This window comes from Mustela nigripes, chromosome 13, assembly GCF_022355385.1.
Source record: "Mustela nigripes isolate SB6536 chromosome 13, MUSNIG.SB6536, whole genome shotgun sequence".
NCBI classification, from domain to species: Eukaryota; Metazoa; Chordata; class Mammalia; order Carnivora; family Mustelidae; genus Mustela; species Mustela nigripes.
This window is the reverse complement of record NC_081569.1, coordinates 49,694,893-49,722,264: the sequence shown is the minus strand read 5'-3', so window position 1 is coordinate 49,722,264 and position 27,372 is coordinate 49,694,893. Positions and strand designations below refer to the sequence as shown.

The 27,372-nt window shown below is 40.9% G+C and overlaps 1 protein-coding gene and 4 non-coding genes across 5 annotated transcripts; 2 read left to right on the top strand and 3 right to left on the bottom strand.

Moving 5' to 3' along the window:
- Positions 1 to 2,874: 2,874 nt before the first annotated feature.
- Positions 2,875 to 2,965, bottom strand: TRNAY-GUA (transfer RNA tyrosine (anticodon GUA)). Its single transcript is given in 2 exon segments — positions 2,875 to 2,910; positions 2,929 to 2,965. It is a non-coding gene; the product is annotated as a tRNA-Tyr (tRNA).
- A 647-nt stretch (positions 2,966 to 3,612) lies between these two features.
- Positions 3,613 to 3,685, bottom strand: TRNAT-UGU (transfer RNA threonine (anticodon UGU)). The gene has a single exon. It is a non-coding gene; the product is annotated as a tRNA-Thr (tRNA).
- A 1,623-nt stretch (positions 3,686 to 5,308) lies between these two features.
- TRNAP-UGG (transfer RNA proline (anticodon UGG)) lies at positions 5,309 to 5,380 on the top strand. The gene has a single exon. It is a non-coding gene; the product is annotated as a tRNA-Pro (tRNA).
- Positions 5,381 to 13,137: 7,757 nt separating this feature from the next.
- LOC131998603 (olfactory receptor 6S1) lies at positions 13,138 to 14,133 on the bottom strand. Its single transcript, XM_059371094.1, has one exon. It carries the CDS (start codon positions 14,131 to 14,133, stop codon positions 13,138 to 13,140), a length of 996 nt encoding a protein of 331 aa, XP_059227077.1.
- Positions 14,134 to 24,649: 10,516 nt separating this feature from the next.
- Positions 24,650 to 24,756, top strand: LOC132000398 (U6 spliceosomal RNA). The gene has a single exon (XR_009399273.1). It is a non-coding gene; the product is annotated as a U6 spliceosomal RNA (small nuclear RNA).
- Positions 24,757 to 27,372: the final 2,616 nt, after the last annotated feature.

Here is a 27,372-nt window from a genome sequence, read left to right as displayed (position 1 = left end):
CTCTGTTCTTTGTTAGAAGGAAGTTCGAAGACTATGTACCAGTATCTGTTTGAAATTCCTCTGTTCTTTGTTAGAAGGAAGTTCGAAGACTATGTACCAGTATCTGTTTGAAATTCCTCTTCCCCTTCGGAAAGTTCCTAGCTGACATTGATTTCTCTATTTGAACGTCAGACTACCTTGGTTTACTGCTTCAGATTCTCCTGCTCTTCTGATACTCCCTCCCAGGCTTAGTATTTGCACTGGGCTTTCCAAAAACACTGCTTTTGTGTTCCCTCAATCGGTAACGTTTTTGGTCTTCCTCTTCTAAAATCCACACTCACACTGATTTGTTCTTATGAGGTGGCTTAGTCATCATCTGGTCAGGAAGACTTCCCAGAAATTGCCCTCCCTGCCCCCCCATCAGTCCACCACTGATATTCATTTAAGAGCTGCAGCTCTATACTCTGAGAAACAACCTGCACAGACTCTATTTTGGTTCTAATTCCATTACTTTTGTAATTGAATATGATGAATTAGAAACCCAATATTTCCCAGCCTTCAAGCTCTCACTCAGGCATCATTGCTCCATGGGGTGGTGTTGGGCAGGTAAATAGCTGTTTTGAATTTGACTTTGCAGGTAGGTTTGTAAACTGATTCTTGACTGACTCCTTACATAGGGCCCAGGGAGTGTGTGCTGTGAATGGTGTTGGCTTAGCCACTCCCCAGTTCCTTCCAAATGAATCTATTTATCTTGGAGACTGTCCAGGTCTCTAAACCACTCAACTGCAATATCTGTGCAGAACCTGACTCCGAGCATGAAAGAGGAGATGATGTACTCAGGGACTGCTTGGTGGTGTCCTCTTAGAAGGGTTACCCCACTGCAATTTTCAGCCATTTACAGCCCCTGTTCCTTACAGTCCTACTCCTGCATTTGAGCAGGCAGCTCCCCTGGAGAAGGTAGAGGAACTTCCTAAGAGTGTCATGAGGAATGAGTAAAATAAAGGGAGGAGGGAACTAAGACTCTGCAAGAAACAAGGTCTTGGGTTTTTTCACATCACTTTTTGATTGTGCCTTCCTTTTTATGACTTTTCCCCTCATCATTCAAAATCCTCTTCCATGTTCTCCCAGGCCCCTTCATTTCCCTTCAATGACTCCTCTTTGATGTTCCCTTCCTTTTCACCCACCTCTCACCAAGAAAATCAGGGGCACCTACGGTTTTCACAAAAGAGACCATATTTTTCTCAGAAATGGAGAGATTTCTCTTAGCCATGTGACGATACAGTGACAAGTCAGCCGTCTTATATAAGCAGGGCTTTGTCAGACGCCAACTCTGTCAGCATCTAGATCTTGGACTTCCCAGTCTCCAGAACTGTGAGCAATACATTTTTGGTGTAAGCTGCAATGATATTTTTGTTAGAGCATCCTGAACTGACCAAGACTAGAAGTTTTAGGTTCACAGCAAAATTGGGTAAGAAAATACAGAGTTCCTACCTACCTTCTCTCCTCCCTACCCACCGCATAGCCTCCTTACCATCAAGACCTGCTGCACTAGTGAGATACATTTGTTACGATGAATGAACCAACAAGTATATATCATTATCAACTCAAGTCCACAGTTTACATGAGGATTTACTCTTTGTACTATGTACTTTATGGATTTTGACAACTGTATAATTACATATATCCACCATTACACTCTAGAATCATACAGAATAGTTTCACGGCCCTAAAAATTGTGCTTTGCCAATGCATCCCTCCCTGCCTTTAACCATTTGCAACCACTGATCTATTTACTGTCTCCATAATTTTGCATCTTTCAGATATGTAGACTTTTCAGATTGGCTTCTTGCACTTAGTAATATGCATTTAAAGTTTCTCCCTGTTATTTCATGGCTTGATGTCTCATTTTTTCTTAGTGCTGAATAAATATTCCATTTGTATCAATGTGCCACAGTTTATTGTGGTTTTTGTGGACATACCTTTCAACTCATTGAGGTAGTTATCTAGGAACATGATTCCTGGGTTACATGATAGGAGTGTGTTTAGTTTTGTAAGAAACTGCTAAAATGTCTTCCACAGTGGCACAGAGTATGTTTCACCTTCATTTTGTAAAGGTAAAACACTTTTTAAAAATTAATTTAATGTATACACGTGGTATATTTTGAAAGAAAAAATAAAAATATAAAGAATACAGATCACCTACAAATAAGTATATTTTACCGTATTTCCTTTTTTCATGTATAAATGATAAATGTATAGAAGTAGGATAGAATACTTGGCCAAACACTATCTTTTTTAAGGTTCCTGATTTATAATGCTCAGTGCCCTCCAGAAACAACATTCTACAAAGAATGTCCTTCTCACTACACCCCAGTCAGTATTAAATATTAATCAACATTTTCTAATCCGGTGATGAAACAATATCCTCTCGTTTAAATCAGTATTTCTCCCTTATTAATGAATGAACAGCTCCATATGTATATTTAGACTTTTGCATTGCTTATTCTCTATTGTGTATTTATCCTTTCCAAGGGCGGATTTTCCTTAACCTCTGATTTCTCTAGCATACATTATTCACGCTTATGAAAAAGTGTAGGTGTCTGGTGAGGTCGAGGGATGTTACCCCGCTATTTAATCAACTTAAACTGGCCCTAAAGTTTAGGAGGTAACATTCAAATCTAATACGAAAGCCATTAGTTTACATTTGCCAGTAAACCGAGTAAACTGAAGCAACATCTACCGCATGATCGCAAAGAAGGTGTGTGAAGTTTCTTGGCAGGCGGAAAGCTGCTCTCTTGTTGCCTGAAATTAGAATCTAAATGTTTAGGTCATCCGATTGGGAGGATAAAACGTTCAGGAAATTGAGTAGGAGACGTCGTTAAAATGTAATGCGCCTCCTTCGAGCCGGAATCGAACCAGCGACCTAAGGATGACCGCAACTGATTCCCTCTACAGTCCTCCGCTCTACCAACTGAGCTACCGAAGGGCGCGGCACCGCTTTCTTAGCACAGATTTTTGTGGCTATAGTAAACAGCTGGTGAGACGTCTGGCTCCTTTGTATTTGCGATTCAGACTAAAATTGAAGCCCACCAAGTCCCCAGAGAGTCTTATCGATAACCAGTCGAATCCGGGGAGTAACCTGGGGCGTCAGACGCGGACTCTGAGTCTGAGAAAGTGATCATGGAAGCAGGGTAGAAGCCCGATGGGGGCGTATCCGCCCAGCTTCTGGACTACGCCGCGGAATTAACTCGAGAACCGGTGGCTGCAGAGGCACGGGAGAAATCCGGCGCCCGCCGGCACTTGGGAAGTGCGCAAGACTTCGCGCGAACGGTGTCATGGCTGTCAATAGGCCTACGTTGCCCTGTTCCGCAAACAGGGAGGTGTCGACTCCTGCCACCCTCATTCTGTCTTCCAGCAGAGACTTGAGTAATCTGGTTCCTCTCCTGCTTATTGGAAGGTAGACACCCTACTTTTCCCTCAGGATCACGGGAGCCCAGATTCTATGATCTTCTATCCTGCATCTCCAGGATCCTATTTCCCCAGAAAGATCACACAGTGCTTTTTTCCCCTCCAAGTCTGTTTCAGTAAGTGGACAAAAATGGAGAATAATGTGGGAAAATAACCAACCCTCACAGGCCCCAGCGAGATTTGAACTCGCGACCCCTGGTTTACAAGACCAGTGCTCTAACCCCTGAGCTATGGAGCCACCTCACAGGCTCTGTTTTTTTCAGCATTGAATCCCTTGTTTTAAAAACTGTGGCCAACTGGCCCTTATGTCTGAAGTTTAACAGACAATTCAGACTCAAAAGGAATTTGTTTTTAAGAAAGTACCCTCAAACAACCGAGTGACAAAGAACCGTGTTCTTGACTAGGCCTAAACTAGGATGTAAGCACCATGGTTCATGCTCCTCAGCCTCAGTCCTGACAAGTCCCTGAACTCGGGCCACAGCACGGCCCGGAGTGGAGGGAGGCCTGGGGTCAAGTGGAGTGGTGTGAGGGTGTCTTACAGAAGAGAAGGGATGGAAGACATGGCAGCAGCCTCATTGTCTCCAATCTGCTTGGATTCATAAAATGAACCTCTCCAGGTCTTGTAGATTATGATTGGGGTGGTTTTATGCTTGTTTTCTTTTCTTTTCTTTCTTCTTTTTTTTTTTTTTTACAGGGAGGCGACTTTCTCTAAGCCCAGTTCATACCCTTCCCACCCTCAGAATTTGGCAGCTGAGAGGGTGAGGACACCAAGGCATCCGGACCTCCCTGCCCGGCTTCCCAGCCTATGGGCTGAATCAAGCTTGGCCACAGTCCACCTGGGTCTGAGATCCTCCAGGTCTCCTGAAGCTGACCTTGGCTAATCCTTTCCTCGGTCCTTTAACACTCTCTGTTAACAACTTGGAGGGCGCGAGGCAACTCCTCTCTGGGCCCCCAAGCTCTTGTAAATGCCCAACTTGAAGTCCAGAACAAATAGAAAGTGGCCACTTGTGGGAGGGTTGGGAAGGGAACGCGCCTCTTCTCCTTTTCTCTCCTCTGGTAGGCGGCCCAGGAGTCTGGTGCCTGGTTCAGGAAATCCCATAGCCATTTACCGAGTCTGTACCCTGTGCCAGGAACATGTTAGCCGCAAGAGCAGACAATGTGACCAAGGCAGACAAGTCAGAGCCCAAGAACTTCGTTCCCCAAGCAGAAAGCCTTGCAGAGTAAGGACTAAGCCCTCCCTTCCCTCTCCACCCACCACCTTCTGGGTGATAGAGAAGCGGGGGTCCAGCCTTCTTTAAAAGAGGGTATAGGAAGCGGGCAATTCTTCCCCGAGGTCACCTTCGGCCGGCCCATGAAGGGTACCTTAAATCCAGACCTAAAGCACAAAGTTTATTAAATAAGTCTGGAAGGAAACAGCCAACGCATGCATGCAAGTGTTGAAAGAGAGAGGGAGAGCAGAGCGGGCTAAGACAGTGGTTCTAGGATTTGACCCCCATAGAGGCCATAGTGTCCAGGTCTTCCACTGGTCCTGGAGGTAACCTTCGCCTTTTAGTGAGGTGGGTGGTTCTTATTGTTCCTTTATCCTTACACCCCTGGGTGCCTGCAATGGTTCTGGTCCCAACCATCTAAGCAGCCAGACCCCACCTCAGAAGGGTCACAGACAGACTCACAGTTCAGCCTGAGCTTCTGCATGAGCATTCCTACCTCCGGAACGGTGTGGGTCAGGTTCCTCCGAATGCGCATACTGATGTTTTGGGGGTCTGGAGGAAATCGATGGGCTTACGAGCAGCATCAAAAACAGTGTGAGGCAGCTAATAGGATGAATGAACATTGCAAAAGAGGAAAGCGTGCCTTCAGGGCCGGCTCGTTGGTCTAGTGGTATGATTCTCGCTTTGGGTGCGAGAGGTCCCGGGTTCAAATCCCGGACGAGCCCAGTTTTTCTGGCTTTTTTGGACACACCCCCCGTTTAGAGCCAAATAAAGCCAACGCCGCCCAAATGCACCTAGGCTGAAAACCGCTCCAGCCTGGACCTGTTCCGAGATCAGCTTCCGGACAAGTCGCACCTTCAGTGGACCAATACAGGAACAATGAAGATGCCACCGCGAGCCAAGGGCTTCTTGAGATCGGGGTGCACGGGTGTGGCTTTGACAGGCTCTTTTGTCAGGAATAGCTTGCTCCTGCGGTTCTTACCCAGGCACCTCGTGGGGAAAAAAGCTAGTGCGCTTCTCGCTAGGGCATTTCACACGGAGCAGAGTGGTACCCGGAGGTGTATTAGGATCGCAGTGTCGGACCAGAATCGTCTTCCTGAGTCCAGGGTCCGCGGCAGCGATCCTTCCGCGGTGCGGGATCTAGCCCCCGCCCCGGGAGCCCGATCCCCGTGAGGAGAGCGACTGCGCTCACTGTTCCGGACACCGTTTACCCCACAGTCACAAGTGCCTTTTCGAATAATGTAAAGTTGCGACCTGGGGACCTTTGAGCTCCAAAGGCGCAGACATCCATTCCACCCAAAGAGAGCCCAACTGAATATTTTCCAAGACTCTGACCGTATAACGTAGTGATATTTGTCTTGCCATTTCTAGCAAGAATCTACCAGACCCTTTGGAGCTCTTTGGTTGCTTACCTGGAAAACCAGAGGTCAGCAGTGTGAGGTGTCTACCTGAAACCTTACATCGTGGTTGCAGATTCTGGTTTGTAGAAAGTAGCCCAAACCTGTGAACTGCTGGAATAATAGGCCTTCAAGTTTGTTTACCTTCCGAACCTGCTTGTACAAGGGGAACCTTTGACTGAATTTCTGATTCACTCGGTCATATTTGTCCTTACGGAGGTTCCGATCTTGGAAAGATTACGTGGCCCGGCAAGAATGGAGGGTTTGGTGATTGGTGATTGGAAGGAGGGAAAAGAGAGGGTAGAATGTGCCAGGATGCCCTGCCTATTTGGTTGTCCCGCCAGAAATGTGACATATCTAGCCTGGGCTTTTTATGTGTTGGATGTGTTTGCTACTGGGAAATGCACAGTCCTGGGGTTCAGGAGAAAGCTTCAAACGAAAGAAAGGGTTCAGGAGAAATATTCAAACAAAAGAAAGATTCAAACGAAAAACAGGTAATTGTATGTATGGTGACAAGATGGGAGCTACACTTGTGGCGAACACAACGTAATGTATAGACTTATTGAATCTCTATGTTGTACACCTGAAACTAATGGAACATTGTGTGTCAACTACAATTAAAAAACAACAACACCACACAAGATGGTGGTTAACGTTGGTTTGGAGAAGAATACACAGGAAAGAGCATGCACAGAGAAAGAATTTAAGGACAGGCCCTGTGTGTAAAAAGTTGAGAATGGAATCCAATGAGTGGAGGAACTGGAAAAGGAAGCATCATGGCAGTTACTTGTCCGGGCAGCCAGTTTGATTCCTCAGGAGCTGCTGACAGCCTTTACCAGCATTTAAAGCAGGAAATGTAAGGAAGATGACAGGGGTGGGTTGAAGAATGAGGGGAAGGTGTGGACACATAGGTAAAGAATTCTTTGTAGGAGCTTGGCTGTGAAGAGGAAGACCTAGACCTTTCACATTTGGCTCAAAGTTCTCAGGGTAGTTCACGATTATTTAGTGGGTCCTTTCTTTCCCTGCCCTCAAGACAAGGCAGAGGTTTTTTGGCGTATCAAGGACTCTCAGGGGCTTTTATAACCAGCACAGATGAAAGTGGCGCCATTACTCCTCCTATTGCCATGGTAGGAGGCAGGCATACTGGCTGGGCTTACAATCAAGACAGGAAGAACTCCGCAGCATTTGAAGAAAGGCACAGAGGAGCAAATTAAAGGGAACTAGCTCATGGCCTGAGGAGGGAGGTGAGAGAAGGGAAGCCAGTTCTGAAAAGCAGAAATAGGTTTATTATCATCTTAGGTGGGAGAGAGGTGTGGGTTTCAGGACCCAATTAATGGTTATATTGTCAGAAGTTCTTAAGGGTCTGATTAAGTCTGTCTGAACAACAGACTCAAGAGTCCTGGTTGCTTGTGGTTGTTTTGTTGGTAATATAACAGCTTTTTAAACAATATTGATTATGGGAGCTGATGTGGGCCTTTAATACTCTACATTATTGGGACGCCTGGGTGGCTCAGTGAGTTAAAGCCTCTGCCTTCGACTCAGGTCATGATCCTAGAGTCCTGGGATTGAGCCCCATATCGGGCTCTCTGCTCTGAGGAGAACCTGCTTCCCCCCCGCTCTCTGTCTGCCTCTGCCTACTTGTGATCTCTGTCAAATAAATGAATAAAATCTTTAAAAAAAAATATTCTAGGGGCGCCTGGGTGGCTCAGTGGGTTAAGTTGCTGCCTTCGGCTCAGGTCATGATCTCAGGGTCCTGGGATCGAGTCCCGCATCGGGCTCTCTGCTCAGCAGGCAGCCTGCTTCCCTCTCTCTTTCTCTCTGCCTGCCTCTCCATCTGCTTGTGATCTCTCTCTCTGTCAAATAAATAAATAAATAATCTTTAAAAAAAAAAAATTCTACACTATTAACAATGTGGCACCGCTGCTTTGAATCATGCAAAAGAGTCCCTGGTAAATCACTAGTGATCATGGCTGTTTGACCCTTATCTAGCCCTTATGTCATCTGTCCTTTCAAAAATCAATGCGATGAGAGTTTGCTGTGTTCCAGATTACTAGGTACTCTTCTTATTGGCAAAGAACAAACTCAGGTAGAACCCAGTCTCTGTCTTCAAGGCATTTTTCAAAATAATGGGGAAACAGGGAAAATGGTGTCAATTGCCAGAAAAAGTATATCATTTAGGATTCATAGTAGAACCAGTATAAGTTATGAAGCCTAAAATGTATTATAGGAATTATTGATACAATTCACACACTTAAAAGTACACGTGAATTTTTTTTAGAATATTTGAGGATTTGTACCACCATCAAAATCAATTTTACAGTGTTTTCATCACTTTAGAAATAGCCCTTTTACAGCATAGAAGTCACTCTTCATTTCCTCCCATCCCTCTTCTGCAGCTCAGGCAACTACTACTCTACTTTCCCGTTATATAGATTTGACTATTCTGGATATTTAATGTGAGTAGAATCATACAATACATAGTGTTTTGTGACTGGCTTCTTTCATTTAGCATTATTTTTTTAAAAGATTTTATTTATTTACTTGACAGGGAGAGAGAGAGAGAGAGAGATCACAAGTAGGCAGAGAGGCAGGCAGAGAGAGAGAGGGGGAAGCAGGCTCCCCGCTGAGCAGAGAGCCTGATGTGGGGCTCAATCCCTGATCCTGAGACCATGACCCGAGCGGAAGGCAGAGGCTTACCCACTGAGCCACCCAGACACCCAGCATTATGTTTTTAAGGTTCATCCATGTTGTAGTATTTATCAGTACCTCATTCCTTTGTGTCAAGTAATATTCTGTTGAATGGATATACCACATTTTATTCATCCATTCATCAGTTGGTGGGCATTTGAGTTGTTTCCACTTTTTGGCATTATAGTGCTGCTATGAATATGGTATACAAGTTTTTGTGAGGACACAAAATTTTTCATGTCTCCTGGGCATATACCTAGAAGTGAAATTGATGAGTCATATGTAACACTGCATTTAAGCTTTTGACCAACGACCAATTTTTCTAGAGTGGACACACTAATTTACATTCCCACTAGAAGGGCATGAGTGTTCCATTTCTTTACATCTTCATCAATACTTATAAATATCTTTTTCATTATAGCCATCTTAGTGGATACAAAGTGGTCTTTCATTGTGGTTTCATTTGATTTCCCTGATGACTAATGATGTCAAGTTTCATGTATTTATTGACTATTTATATAACTTTGTATGTCTCTTCAGATCTTTGCTATTTTTAATTGAGTTATGTTCTTTGTGTTTTTGAAAATAGATGTTTATATATATTCTGGATACAAGTCCTTTTTCAGATGTATGATTTGCAACTACTTCCTGCCATTCTGTGAGATGTCTTTTTCACGGTCTTGATAGTATCCTTTGAAGCACAAAAATTTTTAATTATGATGAAGTGCCTTGTATGTGGTTGCTTTTGTTTGTTTGTTTGTTTTTGGATTGTGAGCTATGTTCAAGAAGGCTTTATCTAAGGGAGACTTTTATTATCTGTGCTGAGGCTGTGACCCTCTTGAGAGATGTATTCATTCTGCCCATGGGTGTTATTAACTGAGCATAATGTTTATATTAATGTATTGGCTTACAGTTTCCCAGATAACACAAATATTTGTAATGTTTTTTCATAATTCTTATTTTTTATTAAGTTTTTATTTTAATTCTAAAACAGTTAACCTACAGTCTTCTATTAGTTTCATTTGTATAATACAGTGACTCAACAATTCCATACATCACACAGTTCTCATCACAACAGGTACCCTCCTTGATCTCCATCACCTATTTCACCCATCTCCCTGCCCACCTCCCCTCTGGTAACCCCAGATGACACAAGTTTTGTGTATGAAGTCAAAGAGAGCTTTAATTAAGAATTCTTAAAGAAGACTTTTTCCTAGAAGCAGACAAATTTGTTGATTGTGGCAAGGGAAATTTTTTTCTAGTCTACTGTTTCACTGATAATAAGTGTTCTAGCTGTACGTGAGAGATTCAGTTTCAAATAGTCACTGGAGTAAGCCTAATATGCAAATGAGTACTAACACCCAAACTGTTGCTTACTTGAGTTTAGCACTTCTCTCAGGGCAGTGGCTATCATCTGCTTCTGAGTCTTTAATTCATTCAACAAATATTTCCTGGGCACATTCTATGAACCAGGCTCTGTTCGAGGTGTTTGAAATACATTCTTATTTTCAGCCTTCTCTTAATTTGTGATTTCTAAGAATAACTTTACAATTAGCTAATTAATAGCTTTATTGAAAAGAATACATCTGTAAAACAAAACAAAGTAGCTGGAAATGTGGTGAGAAAACCAAGCAAATGGAGTCCCAGGGGAAACAAAGAACAAAATGATTTTAAATAAGAGTCCAAAATCAATTATGCTGTTAACATTCAGATGAAGAATAAATAATTCCTTATGGAATAGGAACTTGTAAAATAAGATTGAAAAAATAAAATTGAGAAAAAAAGAAAATTGCACAGTGCTTCCTAGTACAATTTTTATTGTGATCACATTCAATTACCTAATATTTTCTCTTATGCTTTATTAGTAAAATATCACTTTGTCAGACCCACTTTTTAAAAATAAATTTTTAAAAATTTTTAAATAAATATATAATGTATTATTAGCCCCAGAGGTACAGGTCTGTGAATCACCAGGTTTACACACTTCACAGCACTCACCATAGCACATACCCTCCCCAATGTCCATAACCCCACCACCCTCTCCCGACCCCTCTCCCTGCAGCCACCCTCAGTTTGTTTTGTGACATTAAGAGTGTCAGATCCACTTTTAAATCTTACAATGGTCTTATTATATTTTGACCTACAGTTTTATATATATATATATATATATATATATATATATATACACATATATAATCTTTATTTTATTTTTATGTTAATATAATTTTATTATGTATTGTAACATCTCTCATTTATATGGTCTATGAGTTCCTTGGTGGCAGTGACCATATATGCCTCTCTCTCCTTACCAGCTTATTTCCCTGAACATTGTACTCGATAAACTTTTATTGAATTGAGTCCCGAGTAATTTCCTACAATAAGGTAATTTTGAAAATAGATGGTTTAACGTGCTTTATTGCCAAAATATGGGAGTGGTTATTTCCAAAAATATTATAAACTGTTATATGAATTCTCCTTGGCCAATGTTGGGGATTGGCTTCAGATTTTTAGGCTCTGTGAAGATAGGGAATTTTTAAGCAATAGTTCATCTGTTCTCTGAGCAGAACTCCAAGTTCACTCCAGAAGTATTCTTTTTCCATTTTATTTTTTTTTAAGATTTTATTTATTTTATTTGACAGATAGAGATCACAAGTAGGCAGAGAGGCAGGCAGAGAGGCAGGCAGAGAGGCAGGCAGAGAGAGAGGGAGGAGGAAGCAGGCTCCCTGCTGAGCAGAGAGCCGGTTGCAGGGCTCGATCCCAGAACCCGGGCATAACGACCTGAGCCAAAGGCAGAGGCTTTACCCCACTGAGCCACCCAGGCACCCTTCTTTTTCCATTTTAAACCACATTCCTCCCATTCCTTTAGTTTTCACTCAAAAATACTTTGGGTATTGAAATGTTTCATGTGTGTGTGTATTATTAATAAAATTAGATGAAAGCATTACTATTTCTGGTGCCCACTGAAGTTTTATGGCCGTCTCTTTGCATGCTAATGCTCAGCTTCCCAGCTTTGCAGTAGTATTGAGGTTGATGTGCTGTCCATACTTGTATATATATATATATAAGCATTGTCTCTATGTATACAAACACACTCTAACATGGGATCAATCCCCATTTAATGGATGATAACCTCTGAAAACTTCTCTAACAAGAAAATACCAGAGAGGGTAAATCAGTTTTCCTATGATCTCCAATGTCGTTTTGTAAACCTCTTTGTCATCCTTATTCCTTTGAATTATTATTTGTCTCTCGGTCTTCTCCTCTAAAATCAAAGCTGCTTGAGGTGAAGAACCATTTCTTGCTCATCTTAGCACATATCAGCACATATCAAAGATACTTCACAGAACTTTGCTAAACAAATGAAAAAAAAGTGAACAAATAAATAAGTGAATATTTGTCCAGGATGTCCAAAGACCCCACAAATAGGAATCCTTACCACCTTTCAAATATCCAGTGAAGAACATAAAACATACCACAAAGTCTGGTTCCTGGTTGGTACAACAACAGTTGGCATTCATAATTCTCTGATATTAAAGGTCCCCGACCCAATTCCAATTTTACTAAAAACAAAACAAAATTGAACACAACAGATATAAGAATGTCAAAAGTGGACTAATGAAAGGTATGCAACCAGTGAAAAAATGAGTGATGTCTTTAATTCATCCTTGTAATACAGTGAAAATTAGAAAACTACATTAAACACTACTATTCATGAACTTGCTCTTGGAACTGCTTTTGCAAAGACACTAGGGATTACTGTGGAAAAGTTAGTCCCTAATTCAATTTGCTTTACTTCTTTTCCACCTGACAGTAAATGCAATGTTTCTCATAAAGTGTATATAAATATACACAGAAAATTTGTTTATTTTTATTGATTTTGAAGGTTATAGGGAATTTTTTCTTATTATTCTTGATTTTAATAAACAACTGACAGACTCTACTGAGAACTTAAATAAATTTTTAACTTTTGGCAAGTTCAAAGACAGATCTCTTCCCAGAAAAATGCATATAAGATCAAACACATAAAATTTATTATTTTAACATTAACAGGTCTTATAAATTTTTTTTACCCTCAAATTTTATTTAAATTCTAGTTAGGCAAAAAGTTTTCTGAAACCCATCCTAGATTCCTTAGTGATCATGGGCCCTTTAGCTTAAGATCTCACAGACTGGAGGATCTTATGATGTAATGATGGCATTGGTTATGATTTATAGGTGAAATAGAATCAAGGAATTTTGCTTGAAAGAGAAAGGCAGCCTTGATGATTTTGGAGTTCTTTTGTGGTTCCAGAATTTGGTCATTTTGTTATGTCCACAATGACCACAGGAAAGCGAGAGACGATGGAGAAGACTTGGACTCAAGACTGGAGTCAAGGGACTTAAGACTCCCTTCACTTTCACTTTACTGTTTTCCTATTGAAACTCTTAACAAGTAGAAGATCCCCTAGAAAGCCTGCTCCCACCTTCCTAAACATATCCTTCAGAGCTTCCTTGACTCTCTCATTGCGTAAGGCATAGATGAATGGATTCAGCAGTGGTGTCACAAATGTTGTTACCACGGTCACTGCCCAGTTAGTATCCACAGAGCCACTCTGTGATGGTCGAACATAGAGAAAAATGGCACTTCCATAGAAGAGGGTGACTACCATCAAGTGGGAGGTACAGGTAGAGAAGGCCTTCTGACGGCCTGAAACAGAGGGGATGCGCAGGACAGCCAGAACTATGTAGCCATAGGACACAGCAGTAATCATCAATGAGGATACAATGACAAGAGAGGCCAGTACAAAGTCAGTTTCCTCCAGCTTCTTGGTGTTGGTGCATGCCAGGCGGAGCAGTGGGCCACTGTCACAGAAGAAGTGTTGCACCACAGCATCCTGTTCACAGAAGGGAAGTAAGGCCACAGCCACTGTGGGGCCAAGCACAGGAAAAAGTCCCCCCATCCAGCAGGCCAAGGCTACCCGAGAGCACACAGTGCCGTTCATGAGCAAGGGGTAGTGCAGAGGGTGACAGATGGCCAGGTAGCGATCCACAGACATGACAGCCAACAGCAGGAACTCAGAGGCCCCAAGAAAGAAGTAAAAATAGAATTGAGTAATACATGCAGCAAAGGAAATAGTGTGTTGCCTTGAGAGAAAATTGCTCAGCATCTTGGGAATGATGACGGAAGTGAGAAAGATCTCTAGGCAGGACAGGTTACCCAGAAAGAAGTACATGGGAGTCTGCAGGCGAGTATCAGCTCCTACCACCCCAACGATCAACACGTTGCCTGTTAGAGTCAGCAGATAGACAAGAAGGAAGACAGAAAACAGTTCTGCTTTTGTGTTGTTGAGATTCGGGAAACCTGCCAAGATGAACTCCGTCACACCACTGCTCTGATTCTCGCCTGGAGCCATTATCTTTCCCACCTGTGTGACAACAGGAACATGATCCAAGTGAGGACAAGTCTTCTCCAGAACAATCCCGTAACTTATTTTATTGTGATATGGCATACATATCCCCACTTTCTCCAATCCCTGTTAAGATCTGAAGAACCTGAGGTCCTCCTCTAATTACTTTTAAAGCTGGAGAAGATATTTCAGAAAGGGTAGCCAACACTTATGTATGAAAATGCCAGGAGCCTCCATTCTTAGATCCTAAATGGTGAGCCTCATTTTTATAATAATGAGATCATTGATCAGATATCTGAGTTTGACAAAAGTATCCAAAAAATGATTTCATGAAGGATATGATTCCCATTCCACCAGGATCAGGACTTGAGTAGACTGCTTAGCTTTGAATCTGATCATCTCCATTTTCTAGCCGAGTAGCCTTGGGAGACTTATTTAGCCACCCCTGCACTACTCCATCATGAAATGTTGTAAGAAGCAAGTGAAATAAGAGTGTAAACATTCAGAAGAATTTCTAGCACTTAGCTGACAAATGATGCAGTAGAGAAAGCTCTGTAAGTTAGGGCACCAGACTCTAGATTTGGCTTGCCATTTCCCTTGGAAAGTGATCCACACATCCAGCTCATTTGTCCTTCAACTGCTTGGCTGTGGAATGAGTCATAGGTAGCTAGGTCATTAGTACATCTATTATATAAAACTACCTTTTTAATGGAGAATTTCCCCAGCAACCTAAGGGTCTATCTGAACTCAGCTTGTCATAAAATGCTTGCCTATCTTAAGCAAGTTATGGCATATTTAAAGGGTAGAATAGGGTTCTAATTGTAATAATTTATTATTATTATTATTAATTATTGTAATAATTCTAACTGTACAGAATCATTCAATCAGATCTATTTATTTAATATCAACATAAGCTAAATATTCTGGGGAATATTAGGATGTTTCCTTTTTTAATTTTTTATTTTTTATTAACATATAATGCATTATTAGCCCCAGGGATACAGGTCTATGAATCGCCAGGTTTACACTTCACAGCACTCATCATAGCACATACCCTCCCCAATGTCCATAACCAGCCACGCTCTCCCTACCCCCTTCACCCCTGTCCCCCGCAACCCTCAGTTTGTTTTGTGAGATTAAGTGTCTCTTATGGTTTGTCTCCCTCCTGATCCCATCTTGTTTCCTGTTTGTTTTTTCTTTTTAAGACTAATTTATTTATTTAGAGAAAGAAAGAGTGCATGCTTGGACAGGAGGAAGGGAAGAGAGAGAGGGAAAGAAGCAGACTCCCCGCTGAGTACAGAGCCAGAATTGGGGCTTGATCTCAAGACCCACAGATCATGACCCCTGAGATTATGACCTGAGCAGAAGACAGGAGTCAAGCACTTAACTGACTGAATCACCCAGATGTCCCTAAAATGAGTTTCTTATGCTCTTTCAGTCCATGGTAGCAATCCAACGCCCTTTCACAAACCTGGGCTCTATTAGATGACTTGCCAGAGACAGAATCAGGAATTCCTAGTAATTACTCATGAAATCAGAAATGAAGTCCAGTTTTGAACATGTCCACTACCAGTTATAAGAATCAAATCAATGATACTCTGAAACTTGACTTTAAAAATGCTTCAGTTATTAGAATACTGATCATCTTTAGTCATGCAAAGCATGAGAATTACCTTAAGGCCTTGGTTCTCAGCCCTGTTCTTTGAAGCACTCCAGTAAACAGTAACCTCTTTACTTACAGTGTCTCAACTGTGGGTCCCACATAAGTAGAAACATTTTGGTACCTTTGTCTAGGATAAAGAAATTCTGTCATCTTTCTCCCTAGGGATTCCATTCAGAGCCTCATCTTCCTCAGCTCCTACAGAAAGGGCTTCACTGTCAATAAAATTATTCAAGTCTTCTTCTGTATTGATTATATATTGGGTGCTAACTATACTTGATGATTCAGAAATAAAGGAGACATTGTCACTACTTCATGTAGCTCACTGCCTGATGAGAATAACATAGAAGGTAATATATGTCACAGACAGAATGACACCAGTAAGAATAGCCCCTAAGGGGGCATGTGGGAAAAGAACCAAACTGAGACTTAGAGAGACAGGAAGTGTTCGGGAGAAAGGTGATGCCTAAAATAAGTGCTAAAAATGACTGTGGATTTGATAGGAGAGAAAAGATGTTTTGTAATGGAAAAGAGTATCATGTGCACATAGTACATTTGGGCTGAAACACAGAACATAAGGTATGGAGTGGAGTAAGATAGAACTAGTCACCTCAAATGGGACTCTTTCTGGCTCTCTGTGAAAATATTTCCACCAAACTGAACCTAACTATATCTTAAGTGAGAGGAAGATACATCCCAACCTTAAATATGGAAGGACTCTTTCCTACCTACCCCTGAAGCTCTTTGATGTCTCTTCCATGAGGGTGAGGATCACCCTGTAAGAATTCTCTTTCCTTTCTTATGACTCAGTGGTCTGCTCCATCCTGATTCTTTTCATGCCTTATAGTGTGAGGCTAACAATAATAGGTTGGGGTTCCTAAGGAAGGCAAAGCACTTGGGAAAACAGGCAGCAACTGGATAATCTGCTTCTTCTCTTGCGCTTTTCTCTCGGGTATAAATCTTTAGATGCTGTTCTTCTGCCTTGTAAACAAAGGGGCTTTCTAAGAGGCAACTACATCCACATGGCCCCTTCTTATGGCCATGTGCATGTCAGCCATCAGGCCTACCTCTCCCTCCCTGTAGAAACAGTGTCTTCTGCAATGTGATCACTGCCTTAGGCTTGAAGAGGCACAATTCAAGTGAAGGACAATGATCTCACCATGCTCCAAGGGATGGAACTCTAAGAATCACATGGGGTTGGAATGCAAATGGTGAATATGGATGGGTTAAACCATTCATCCATGAAAAGACTTATTGCACTTACCTACAGTTCCGTTCATCTCTGACAGTTGAAAAATGTTCCATTTACAAAGCCACGTCTTCACTTTTTTGCTGATGAGTTTATGTCAAACTGTCGGGTTTCCTTCCTGAATCCTGGCATTTGCCTAAGGGCATAGAAGGAAAAGGCTGAAGAAATCATTGGTTTCTAATCAATCCCTCCATTGTAGGATAGGATCTTTTGTATATAACTTCAGTTTTCAATGGAGATTTCCCCAAATGAGGATTGATTAATCTAGACATCAGAAGCCTGGCTAGCCACAGTGCCTGCTAGAGAAGAGAGACCCAAGTATTGAGGTAAAACCAAGAGAGAGAAGGAGAAAACAGTTCCTCAGAGACCCAAGGGAGATTTGCAATTCAATGGAAATTTCCCAGACTCTATTCAAGATAAATCTCCATCCGAGATAAAAGGGTGACCTTTCATTCAACAAAGTGGCTGGGAATGTTTCTGCCTCCATCTGCCAATAACCCCAAGCCCAGCAGCCCCCAAAGTCTGGGGACAATACAGTGGGAATGAGATAAAAGATGGATTTTGACCAACTTCGGAAGGCCATAGGCATCATCCAACTTTCTTCTGCAGGGCACTCAGGGGAAATGTTTATTCCCCAAGTAACACAGACACTGTGTCTTTTCCCTGAGGACTTAAAATGATATTGGAAATCCCTATCCTAGCTTCCGGCAAGCAATAGGAGCTCCCAAGGTATGATAAGATAGGGAAAGATTCCCTGAGCCATCTCTAGCTTTTTCTGGTTCTTCCAGCCTTAAACCTTATCCTCTAGTAGGAGCATATACTGTACCATAAGCCCAAGTATTGTTTAGAATTCTGGACTGTTTTTCACATTTTTCCATTAGTGTCTGCTCTATGCCCCTGACTGAAGACTGGATTAATTCGTATTCATACTGAATGTACTCTGGTGCATATCAGTTCTTCTGAGAATCTTCTCCTACCTACCCATCACTCTCCAACTTGAACTGTAGCACGTTTTGCTCACCTCAGTCTCAATACCTAACCCATTTTACTGTAACTCTGCTTTCTCATCTATGTCCCCTCCAGGTTCTGAACTCTTAGGATGAGAATTATGTTTTGATCTTTGTATTTCTGGCACCAAGCACAGTGCCTGGCACACATTAGGTGCTTAATAAATGGTATGTGAGCTAAACTGCTCTGAACCTCAGACTTGAGGAACAGCTGCTTTTGTGAGGTAAATACCAGTTAAATAATGGGAGGAAGAGTACACTCTTGGGACTAAGTGCGGCTGGATTCCATCCTTCTGGACATACTCCTTTTTAGAGAAAACAAAATACCTAAATGGAGGCATGATGAGGCATAAAAAGTGTCATAACTTCATATTTGGAGGAAAGAGTAGGAGTAGGGACTGGTAGAATTGGCTGAACTAAACCAAACAAAACTAAACTAGAAACTGAAGCTTTTATTTGTTGAGCAGTAGGAGGGAGAGGTCTCAGCAAAAAGAGAGACTCATGAAGTCTGAAAACCAGATAACCACACTTAAACTATATACATTTTAAATTCTGATTGGGGGTGCCTGGGTAGCTCAGTCAGTGAAGTGCCTGACTCTTGATTTCAGCTCAGGTCATGAGCTTGGGGCCTTGAGATCAAACCCGGTGTAGAGCTCCTCACTGGGCATGGAGCTTGCTTAGGATTCTCTCCCTCTTTCTGCCCATCCCCCACATCTTTCTCTCTCTCAAATAAATAAATAAATTCTGATTGAACTGTAACGCTTAAAAGTACAGCAGAAAGAGATGAGATCAAAGTCAGGTAATTTTTAAATATTACATAGCTATTGGTCCAACTGACAACAGTTTTGGTATTCAGAAAACTGTACTTTCAAATTGACTTGATCATAGGAATAGCCTAGTTTTTGCATGAGATAGAACATTTGAGAAGAAAATATTTATTTATTATTTATTTTTAAGACATAAAACATGCTTGTATGACTCAAAAATAAAAATATAAAAATATATGGATTAAAAAATTGTGGTCATCTGCCTCCCCATCCACCTTATATCCATTGCCTTATTAATTATTTTCATTATTTTCTTGTGCATCCTTTCAGTGTATTTGTGTATATAAGTGAATATCAGAATGCTTATTTACCTGTGACTTTCTTATGCTGTTCTATACCTTGTTTCTTGTTCTAAGATACCCTGGAGAACTTTTCCTGTCTGTACATAGAGAGACGAAAGAAGATACTTAAACTAAGGAAACTATTAGATTGACAAATGTGTTCAATGAATGGATTGCAACATTTCTGAATTACACTTCTGCTTTAATCATTGTTTGATATCTCTTGACCAATTTTCCTCATCAGTAAAAGTCCTACTGTGGTAGAAATTGTATCAAAAATTTAATTATCATTTTGTAAGAAAAAAATAAGTTATAGCAAACTTCCAGTTATAAAATAATTAGGACATGGGGGATGTGATGTCAGTAAGGCAACTATAATTAATAATACTGTATTGCATATTTGAAAGTTGCTAAAAGAATAGATCGTGAGGGCATTTGGGTGGCTCAGTCAGTTAAGCATCTGCTTTTGGCCCAAGTCATAATCCCAGGGTCCTGGGATAAAGTCCCATATAGGGTTCCCTACTCAGCATGGAGTCTGCTTGTCCCTCTTCCTCTGACCCTCCCCCTACTTGTGCTCTCTTTCAAATAAATACAATCTTTTAAACAAGTAGAATAGACCTTGAAAGTTTGCATCACAAGAAAAAAATTTTGTGACTATATATGGTGACAGATGTTAACTAGATTTATTGTAGTGATTTTTTAGCAATATATACAGATACCAAATCATTATGTTGTACACCCGATCTAATATAATGTTATATGTCAAAAATAATGTTATAGCAAAATAATATATGTGGGATTTTCTTCAAAATAGTGATTGGGGGTATAGGTAAAATTAACTTGACCATTCATTCTTTTTTTCTTATTGAAAATCAAGTGGCTATGTATATGTGGGTCTACTTCTGCACCCCCTATTCTTTTTTAAGATTTATTTATTTACTTTAAAGAGAGAGAGTGCACAAGAGAGCGGACACACAAGTGTGGGGAGAGACAGAGGGAGAGGGAGAGAATCTCAAGCAGACTCCTCGCTGAGCACTGACCATGGACCCTAGGGTGGATCTCGAAACCCAGAGATCATGACCTGAGCCAAGATCAAGAGTCAGATCCTTAACTGACTGAGCCAAACAGGTGCCCCTGCACCTTCTACTCTGTTTCATAGATATTTGTCTACCTTTATGTCACTTAACATTTCCCTCATCTTTGTTCTATGTTCTGGAAATTTGTCTTCAGCCAAATCCCTTTTATAATTGATATATGTTTATATTATGTGAATTTTGATAATTTCATTATTAATTAAAGAACTCTTTGCTTCTTAGAATCTATTTTCTATAACAACTTGTTCTTGATTTATGAAAATTTAAATTGTATTATTAATAGAAATTTGAAAAATTAAAGATTTTTTCTTTTCTACTTTAAGTACCTGTTTCCTCTAAGTTCACTTGTCCTGCTTTATCTTTCTTTTTTCCACTGTGGCTATTATTCAAAGCCAGGTGATATTTGGGTATCAGTTAAAATGTATCAGTTAAGAATTATGGGATAGATATCTTTCTGTTTGTAGTTTAAATTTCCATTGTATTTCTCTGTTCTTTTAAATTCAATTACCCAACTTTTTTTTTTTTTTCCCTCCTGGAAGTTCTTTTTATATAAAGATTTGGTGATGGCACTCTGTCTTGTTTTTCTGTGTTGTCAGGCAGTTACTCTTTTAAAAAATGAAAAAGCAATAAAAGGAGGAAGAGAAAATATAATATTTATTTCCTTTTAAGAAATTTGTCATAGCAAAAAAGAAGATTTCTGTGCTCAGTGTATTATTTTAATCCAATGTTCCCATTCTGAACTATGATTCTGTGTGTATGTGTGGGTTTCTATATTGCCTCCTTTACTTTTTTTTTTTAATGTATCTTTTTTTTTTTTAAGATTTTATTTATTTATTTGACAGACCTAGATCACAAGTAGGCAGAGAGGCAGGCAGAGAGAGAGGAGGAAGCAGGCTCCTTGCTGAACGGAAAGCCCGATGTGGGGCTCGGTCCCAGGACCCTGGGATCATGACCTGAGCCGAAGGCAGAGGCCTTAACCCACTGAGCCATCCAGGCGCCCCTGCCTCCTTTACTTTTGGATCAGAAAACAGGGTGTTGCTAAGAGAGGAGAGAGTTGAACTCCTCTTGGAGTTGGTAGTTTATTATAGTTCTACATTTTCTGTCTCTGAGTAGCCCACATGATATTTGACATTCCCCAGTGGTTAGTTGGCTAATTCCGTGGAATTAGAGTTGCTATGTTTAGGAAAGTATTTCTGACATTCATTAGTACTTACCTAATTTCTAAAAAGTTAGAATTTTCTTGAAATAGAGACTTGATTGTCATATTTCTGAGGCTTTTTTATTATAAAATATTTCAAACATACTAAAAATAGAATAATACAATGAGTCACAGTGTAACCACTGTGTAACCAGTACACAACATGGGGCTTGAATTCACAACGCTGAGATTGTAAGACCAAGAGTCACACACTCTACCAACTGATCCAGCCAGATGCTCCCAAAAAAAGACTTTTGAGTATCAAACAACACCATCAAGAAACTAATGCCCTTAAAATATGGTAAATTTTCATGGGTTATTTTGGTAATTTCTATGCCTCCACTTTTTCTCTCTCCCTTTTGTTGACTGAAAATATATCTTCCCTTATTGATCCTCAAATGTTCTTATCTTTTCTATCCTATTTTCTATTAGTAATCATTTGCTTTACTTATCCTTACATTATGGTACATATTAAAAATCAATCATATTTTTTAATTCATAAGAGCTCCTTTTTGTTCTGAGTGTATTTGTTTGGTTGGTTTTGCAATACCCCTTTTTGTCTTATGATTGCAACATAATATCATTGAGAACATTAATGACATTTTTAAAAAAATGAAATTATCTGGGTGCCTGGCTGGCTTAGTTGGTAGAACATGTGACTTTCGGTCTTGGGGTTGTAAGTTTGAGCCCCATATTGGGTGTAGAGATTACTTAAAAATAAAAACTTTAGGGGCTCAGTCATTGGGCGTTTGCCTTCAGCTTAGGTCATGATCCCGGGATCCTAGCTCTGCATCCCTCTACCTGCTCAGCAGGAAGTCTGCTTCTCCCTCTCCCACTCCTCCTGCTTGTGTTCTCTCTCTTGCTGTGTCTCTCTCTGCCAAATAGATAAAATCTTTAAAAAATTAAAAACTTTAAAAAATTTTTAAAGTAAAATTATCTTCTCCCAATAATGGTCACTGTTTCCTCCAAGTTACTTCCCTCCTGCTTACTTGTTTCAGACAAATAAAATCATATTAGATGATTTTTTTTCAGTAATTGGCTGATCCTTAGTTAAATGTTTATATTTAAGAAAGGGAAACTAAGTAGCTGTTTGGAACCTCTGAGTGCATGTGATGTGGGGAACAAAGGCAAAATAAAAATTTAAATTTCCTTACTGCCTACAGCCCATTGACAAGTCCTTAAAACAGGTAAAGTGACCTTCTTTTGGGACCTCAGTTGCCTTAATGCTGACACTTTGCTAAGGCAAAAGGCAATCCTAGCCTGATCTCCAGGATCTTGCACGTCTTCTTTAAGTCATAAAAATTCCTTTGGAAACTTATTTCTACCCCCCAAGATGCATGTTGGCAATCATCCTCCTAGCATATGGCCCACTGATAGACATCTGAAGGGTCTTGTGACTGAGGGATAACTAGACAGTAATAAATGACCTTTTCCTAACATTAGTAGTCTCAAGGTACTGGAAACTTGTTTCCAAAATACCTGGGGGGCATATGCTGTATATAACCCCTTCCCAACTTGATAGTATGTAATCAGTCACCTCTCAAAACCCCAGGGCAGCTCTTGCTGCCCACAGGTCCTGTCCCCATGCTTTACTAAAACCACCTTTGGGGATGCCTGGGTGGCTCAGTCTACTTTCAGCTCAGGTCATGATCTCAGGGTCCTGGGATTCAGCCCCACATTGAGCCCCACATCAAGCCCCACATCGAGCCCCTCACTGAGCCCTACATAGGGCTCCCTGCTCCACAGGAAGCCTGTTTCTCCTTTTCTCACTCTCCCTGCTTGTGTTCCCTCTCTCGCTGTGTCTCTCTCTGACAAATAAATCAAATAAAAATCTTAAAAAAAAAAAAAACCCACACACCTTTTTATGCTGAAGACAAGAAAATTCTTTCTTGGCGATCGGCTCTGAACTGCAACCTTCAAGCATCATATGGATGCTACTTGATGATTCTGGGCCTCATTCTACAGTGATATGGCTGGCTTGTATTTTAAGAAGCACCAACGCTAGTATCTTCATATCTTTCCTTTTGTACTTGTCAGATAATGCAAAGAAAATTCTTCAGTTTCCTGTCTAGCTGCCAAATATGTGGCATCAAAATAGGCATCACAGTAACTAGTATGCATAATTTATTTAATCTCCTAGTTTCAAAGGTAAAAGACCCTATGCTTTACCTGTTCAGAGACAAATCAACTAGACTCTTGCTGAGAGTGGGAGAGGGACAACAATCAGCCTGGGTAATAAAGAAGGTATGGAGAATCAAACTGCTTCTTCAACATCTTTCAACCAATGCTTAATTTAGCCTTCCATTCTCTCTACTTCCAAAAATGTAGAGGGACTCTGGAACAAATTGAACTGATTCTTGTTTTTTCTCACTGCTTGACTAGAATTCATCTTCTTCAGCCAATTTTTCCACGTCATTTATTGCTAAATTATCTGCTTTTCATCTTCTGAAATTCGGTTGCTATTGTTTCCTTTTCATGCTATAGTTTTAGTGGGGCTTCAGGAGGGAGTGAATATACATGTATGTATTCAATCTATCAGATTTATGCCCATTAAATTTTTTTTTACCAATTTCTTTGTTGACCTTTCCTTTTTGTATCTCAGTCTCACTTTCCAAGCTTATTTTCATTTTTAAGGTAAATATTTTGGCTGTTCCTTTAATAAAGTTCTGTTGATCACTAATGTTTTTAGTTTTTATTTATCAGAAAATGTCTATCTTATCCTTGTTCTTGATAGTTTTTCTGCATGCGTGATTTTATGTGGCTGTACCAGGTCCTCTTCTCAGATTCTCTCCTCTTCCTCCCACTTCCCAGGTAGTGGCATGCATATTAATTTTGCTATACTGATCTAGTCCTTCCTCTCCATCTCCCTCATCAGTTCTCACTTGGCTTATAGTTGTCTGTGCTTCCAGCCAGACCCCCAAACCCACTCTTTCATGCAGCTGAGAACTAGCAAAAATTTGCATTCAATAGGCTGATTGGATCAGGCCAGGTTCCAGTTCTTTTGTCTGTGTGTGTGTGTGTGTGAATTTTTTTATTTTTATTTTTAAATTTAAACTCAGTTCATTGATATACAGTGTGTTATTAGTTTCAGAGGTGGAGTTCAGTGATTCATCAGTCTTATATAATACCCAGTGCTCATTACATCATGTGCTCACCTTAGTATCCATCATCCTCAGGTTCCAGTTCTAATTAAAGGCCCGACTGTAGTGCTCACTTCGGCAGCACATATACTAAAATGGGAATGATACAGAGAAGATTAGCATGGCCCCTGTGCAAGGATGATACGTAAATTTGTGAAGTGTTCCATATTTTTATATACAATGGAGTATTATGCCTTCATCAGAAAGGATATTTTACCCAACCTTTTTATCAACATGGATGGGACTGGAGGAAATTATGTCAGAGAGAGTCAATTATCATATGATTTCACTTACTTGTGGAGCATAAGGAATAAGCTCAAGGAGGACCTTGGGAGAAGAAGAGGAGAAGTGAGGTGGCAGAAATTGGAGCAGGAGATGAACTATGAGAGACTGTGGACTCTCAGAAACAAACTAAGGGTTTCAGAGGGGAGGGGAGTGGGGGTTTGGGTGAGACTGGTGGTGGGTGTTGTGGAGGGTATTTATTGCATGGAGCACTGGGTGTGGTGCCTAAACAATGAATCTTGGAACACTGAAAAAATAAAATTAAAATTTTTAAAAAGAAAATAAAATAAATAAATAAATAAAGCCCAACTGTAGGGTAGCTCCATTTGCAAAGGACAAGATTGTAGAAATTTCTTCCAGTGGGAATCAAACCAATTACCTAAGGATCCCTACATAGATCAAACTATAGTCCTCCACTCTACCAGCAAAGGCACATGCTGAGAGTGTTTGGAAAATTCTTTGTTCACCACAGGCAAGAGCCTTGTTTGGAAAGGCTGCCTGGAAAGATTGAAACACACCTTCTAGACTCTATGCTACAGTCATTGGTGCCCTTCCAGTCCCACCAGGCCACCTCTCTCAGTCCCTGGCTTAATGTTATGACCATCAGGTACTCAGAGAGGTGAGGAATGACTCTCTTAGAACAACTCTGGATTTGAAGAGTAGAAGTGGTGAAAAAGGTTTAGGGAGGCCAAAGTCTGTAAGCTCAAGGCTAAAGTCAACTTAACCTAAGATTGTGGCCCCTGGAAGAGTGTTTAATTGCAGTCACCCCTTCTCACCCACCAAGTGCTGCTTCCTTTCTTTCCAGCTAATTGCTCCGACTTGGTGAAAATGGTCAAGAAAAGAAGTCTCTGCTCTAAAGGAGCAGGGGAGCTGTTAGCCAAGGCCAGGCCCTTGTCAGAGCTCCACTGCAGTCCTGCCCCTCCCCTGCAGGCTCCTCAGTCACTCAGTTTCCTCCTGGAGGTGTCTGCTTCTTGCAGCAGATCAAGGTTTAATAGCATGATCGAGACAGCAATTTGGACTTCTAAAGGGAGATGATAATGGTGGCAGGATTTTTTATTTGGTCCAGAAGACTTTTTGCAAAATGTCCTGGGGTTTAACCCTGGATTTTAAAACATTCCAAGCAAGAAGCATAGACAGATCTGCATCCATCTGAAAAAACTGTTGTATTAATTATTTTTAAGAGCTTCTACTGACCCTGCCAGTCATGTCAGGAACCCATGGACCAACAGAAGTTTCCCTAGGACCTCCAGGACTGCCTTCTCCTGGAGGACAATGGTGGGTTCTCTTAGTCCCTCCAAACCTACAAGTCAAAGTCCTCCTAGCTCTGAGGTTCCTTATAAGGGTGTTTTCCAGAGTTGCCTTCTCTTTCTGTTTTCTTTCAGTCTTAAAACTATGCTGACCCAGGATTTGATTTGGGCCCTTTCATATCCAATGCCAGAATTACTAACCATACATAAACCCACAAGAACAGAAATAGGCCAGCTCCTCCTAGGCATCAGATCATCTGCCCATGGGCTTTGTACCTCACCCACCCTTTCTTCCACTTTTTGGTATTGCTTTCACTTTCACTATCATTTATACTTGAATCCACTTGGCTGGTCATTGAGGCCTCAGCTCCTTCTGAAGACCATATCTGACCCGTGTTCTCCACCAATCACAACTGACAGGAGCAAGAGTCCCCCATCTCTTACCAAAGCCTTCATGTCTAGAAGCAATGATGTTTGTGAATACTCCATTGAGAAAGAGTCATCTCTTTCATGAATGTGTGGACTCTCTCTTTGATCCCCAGAGTCCAACATGGTCTCTGTAGTCAAGGTTCAGCTTCCCTGGTTTCCCTCATAGGAACTTCAATTGAAAAGTGAAGACTCCTCTGTATATTTCTCAAGCCAGTACACAGGAATCCAGGTGAGTGTACCCAGCAGGGATTCTAGAGGAAGGTTTGATTGGATCAAGGCAGTCTACCTCAATAAGACCTACAAGGCTGCCACCTTATAGGTCTTGCATTACCAGGGGAAAGAGTAATCTCTGTGGCCTGCTGATTCCTAGTGCCATGTGGGGAGTCTTGCCTGGCAGGTCAGGGTTTCTTTCAGACCTATCTGTCTCTCTGTGCTCTAAATCTGGAGTTGCAATTGCTTACACATGTTGGGCAAGTATTCAAGTTGGGCTTTCGCTACCTAATTTTGTTCTGAAGCTCAATTTAGAATCTCTCCCAAATGGTGCTTGCAAAAGGCTGTATGCTCAGAAGTTAGTGATGGCATTGTAAATCAGGGCTCACAAATTCAAATCTCAAAGGGGCTTTGGGGGCTGAATTGTGCATTAACTGCCAGATAGTTTCTTAGCTCTCTCTGGCTGTATTTGATAGAAAGGAGTAAGCTCCTTCCTTACTGAAAAAGATTTTGCACTTCAGGATTTTGGCTAGAAAAAAATCATTTTGGTGTTTTCTCCTTGCTGTACTGATGTAAGTTGATTTGGGTGGACCACATTCTGGGCCACAGAACACATGTTAA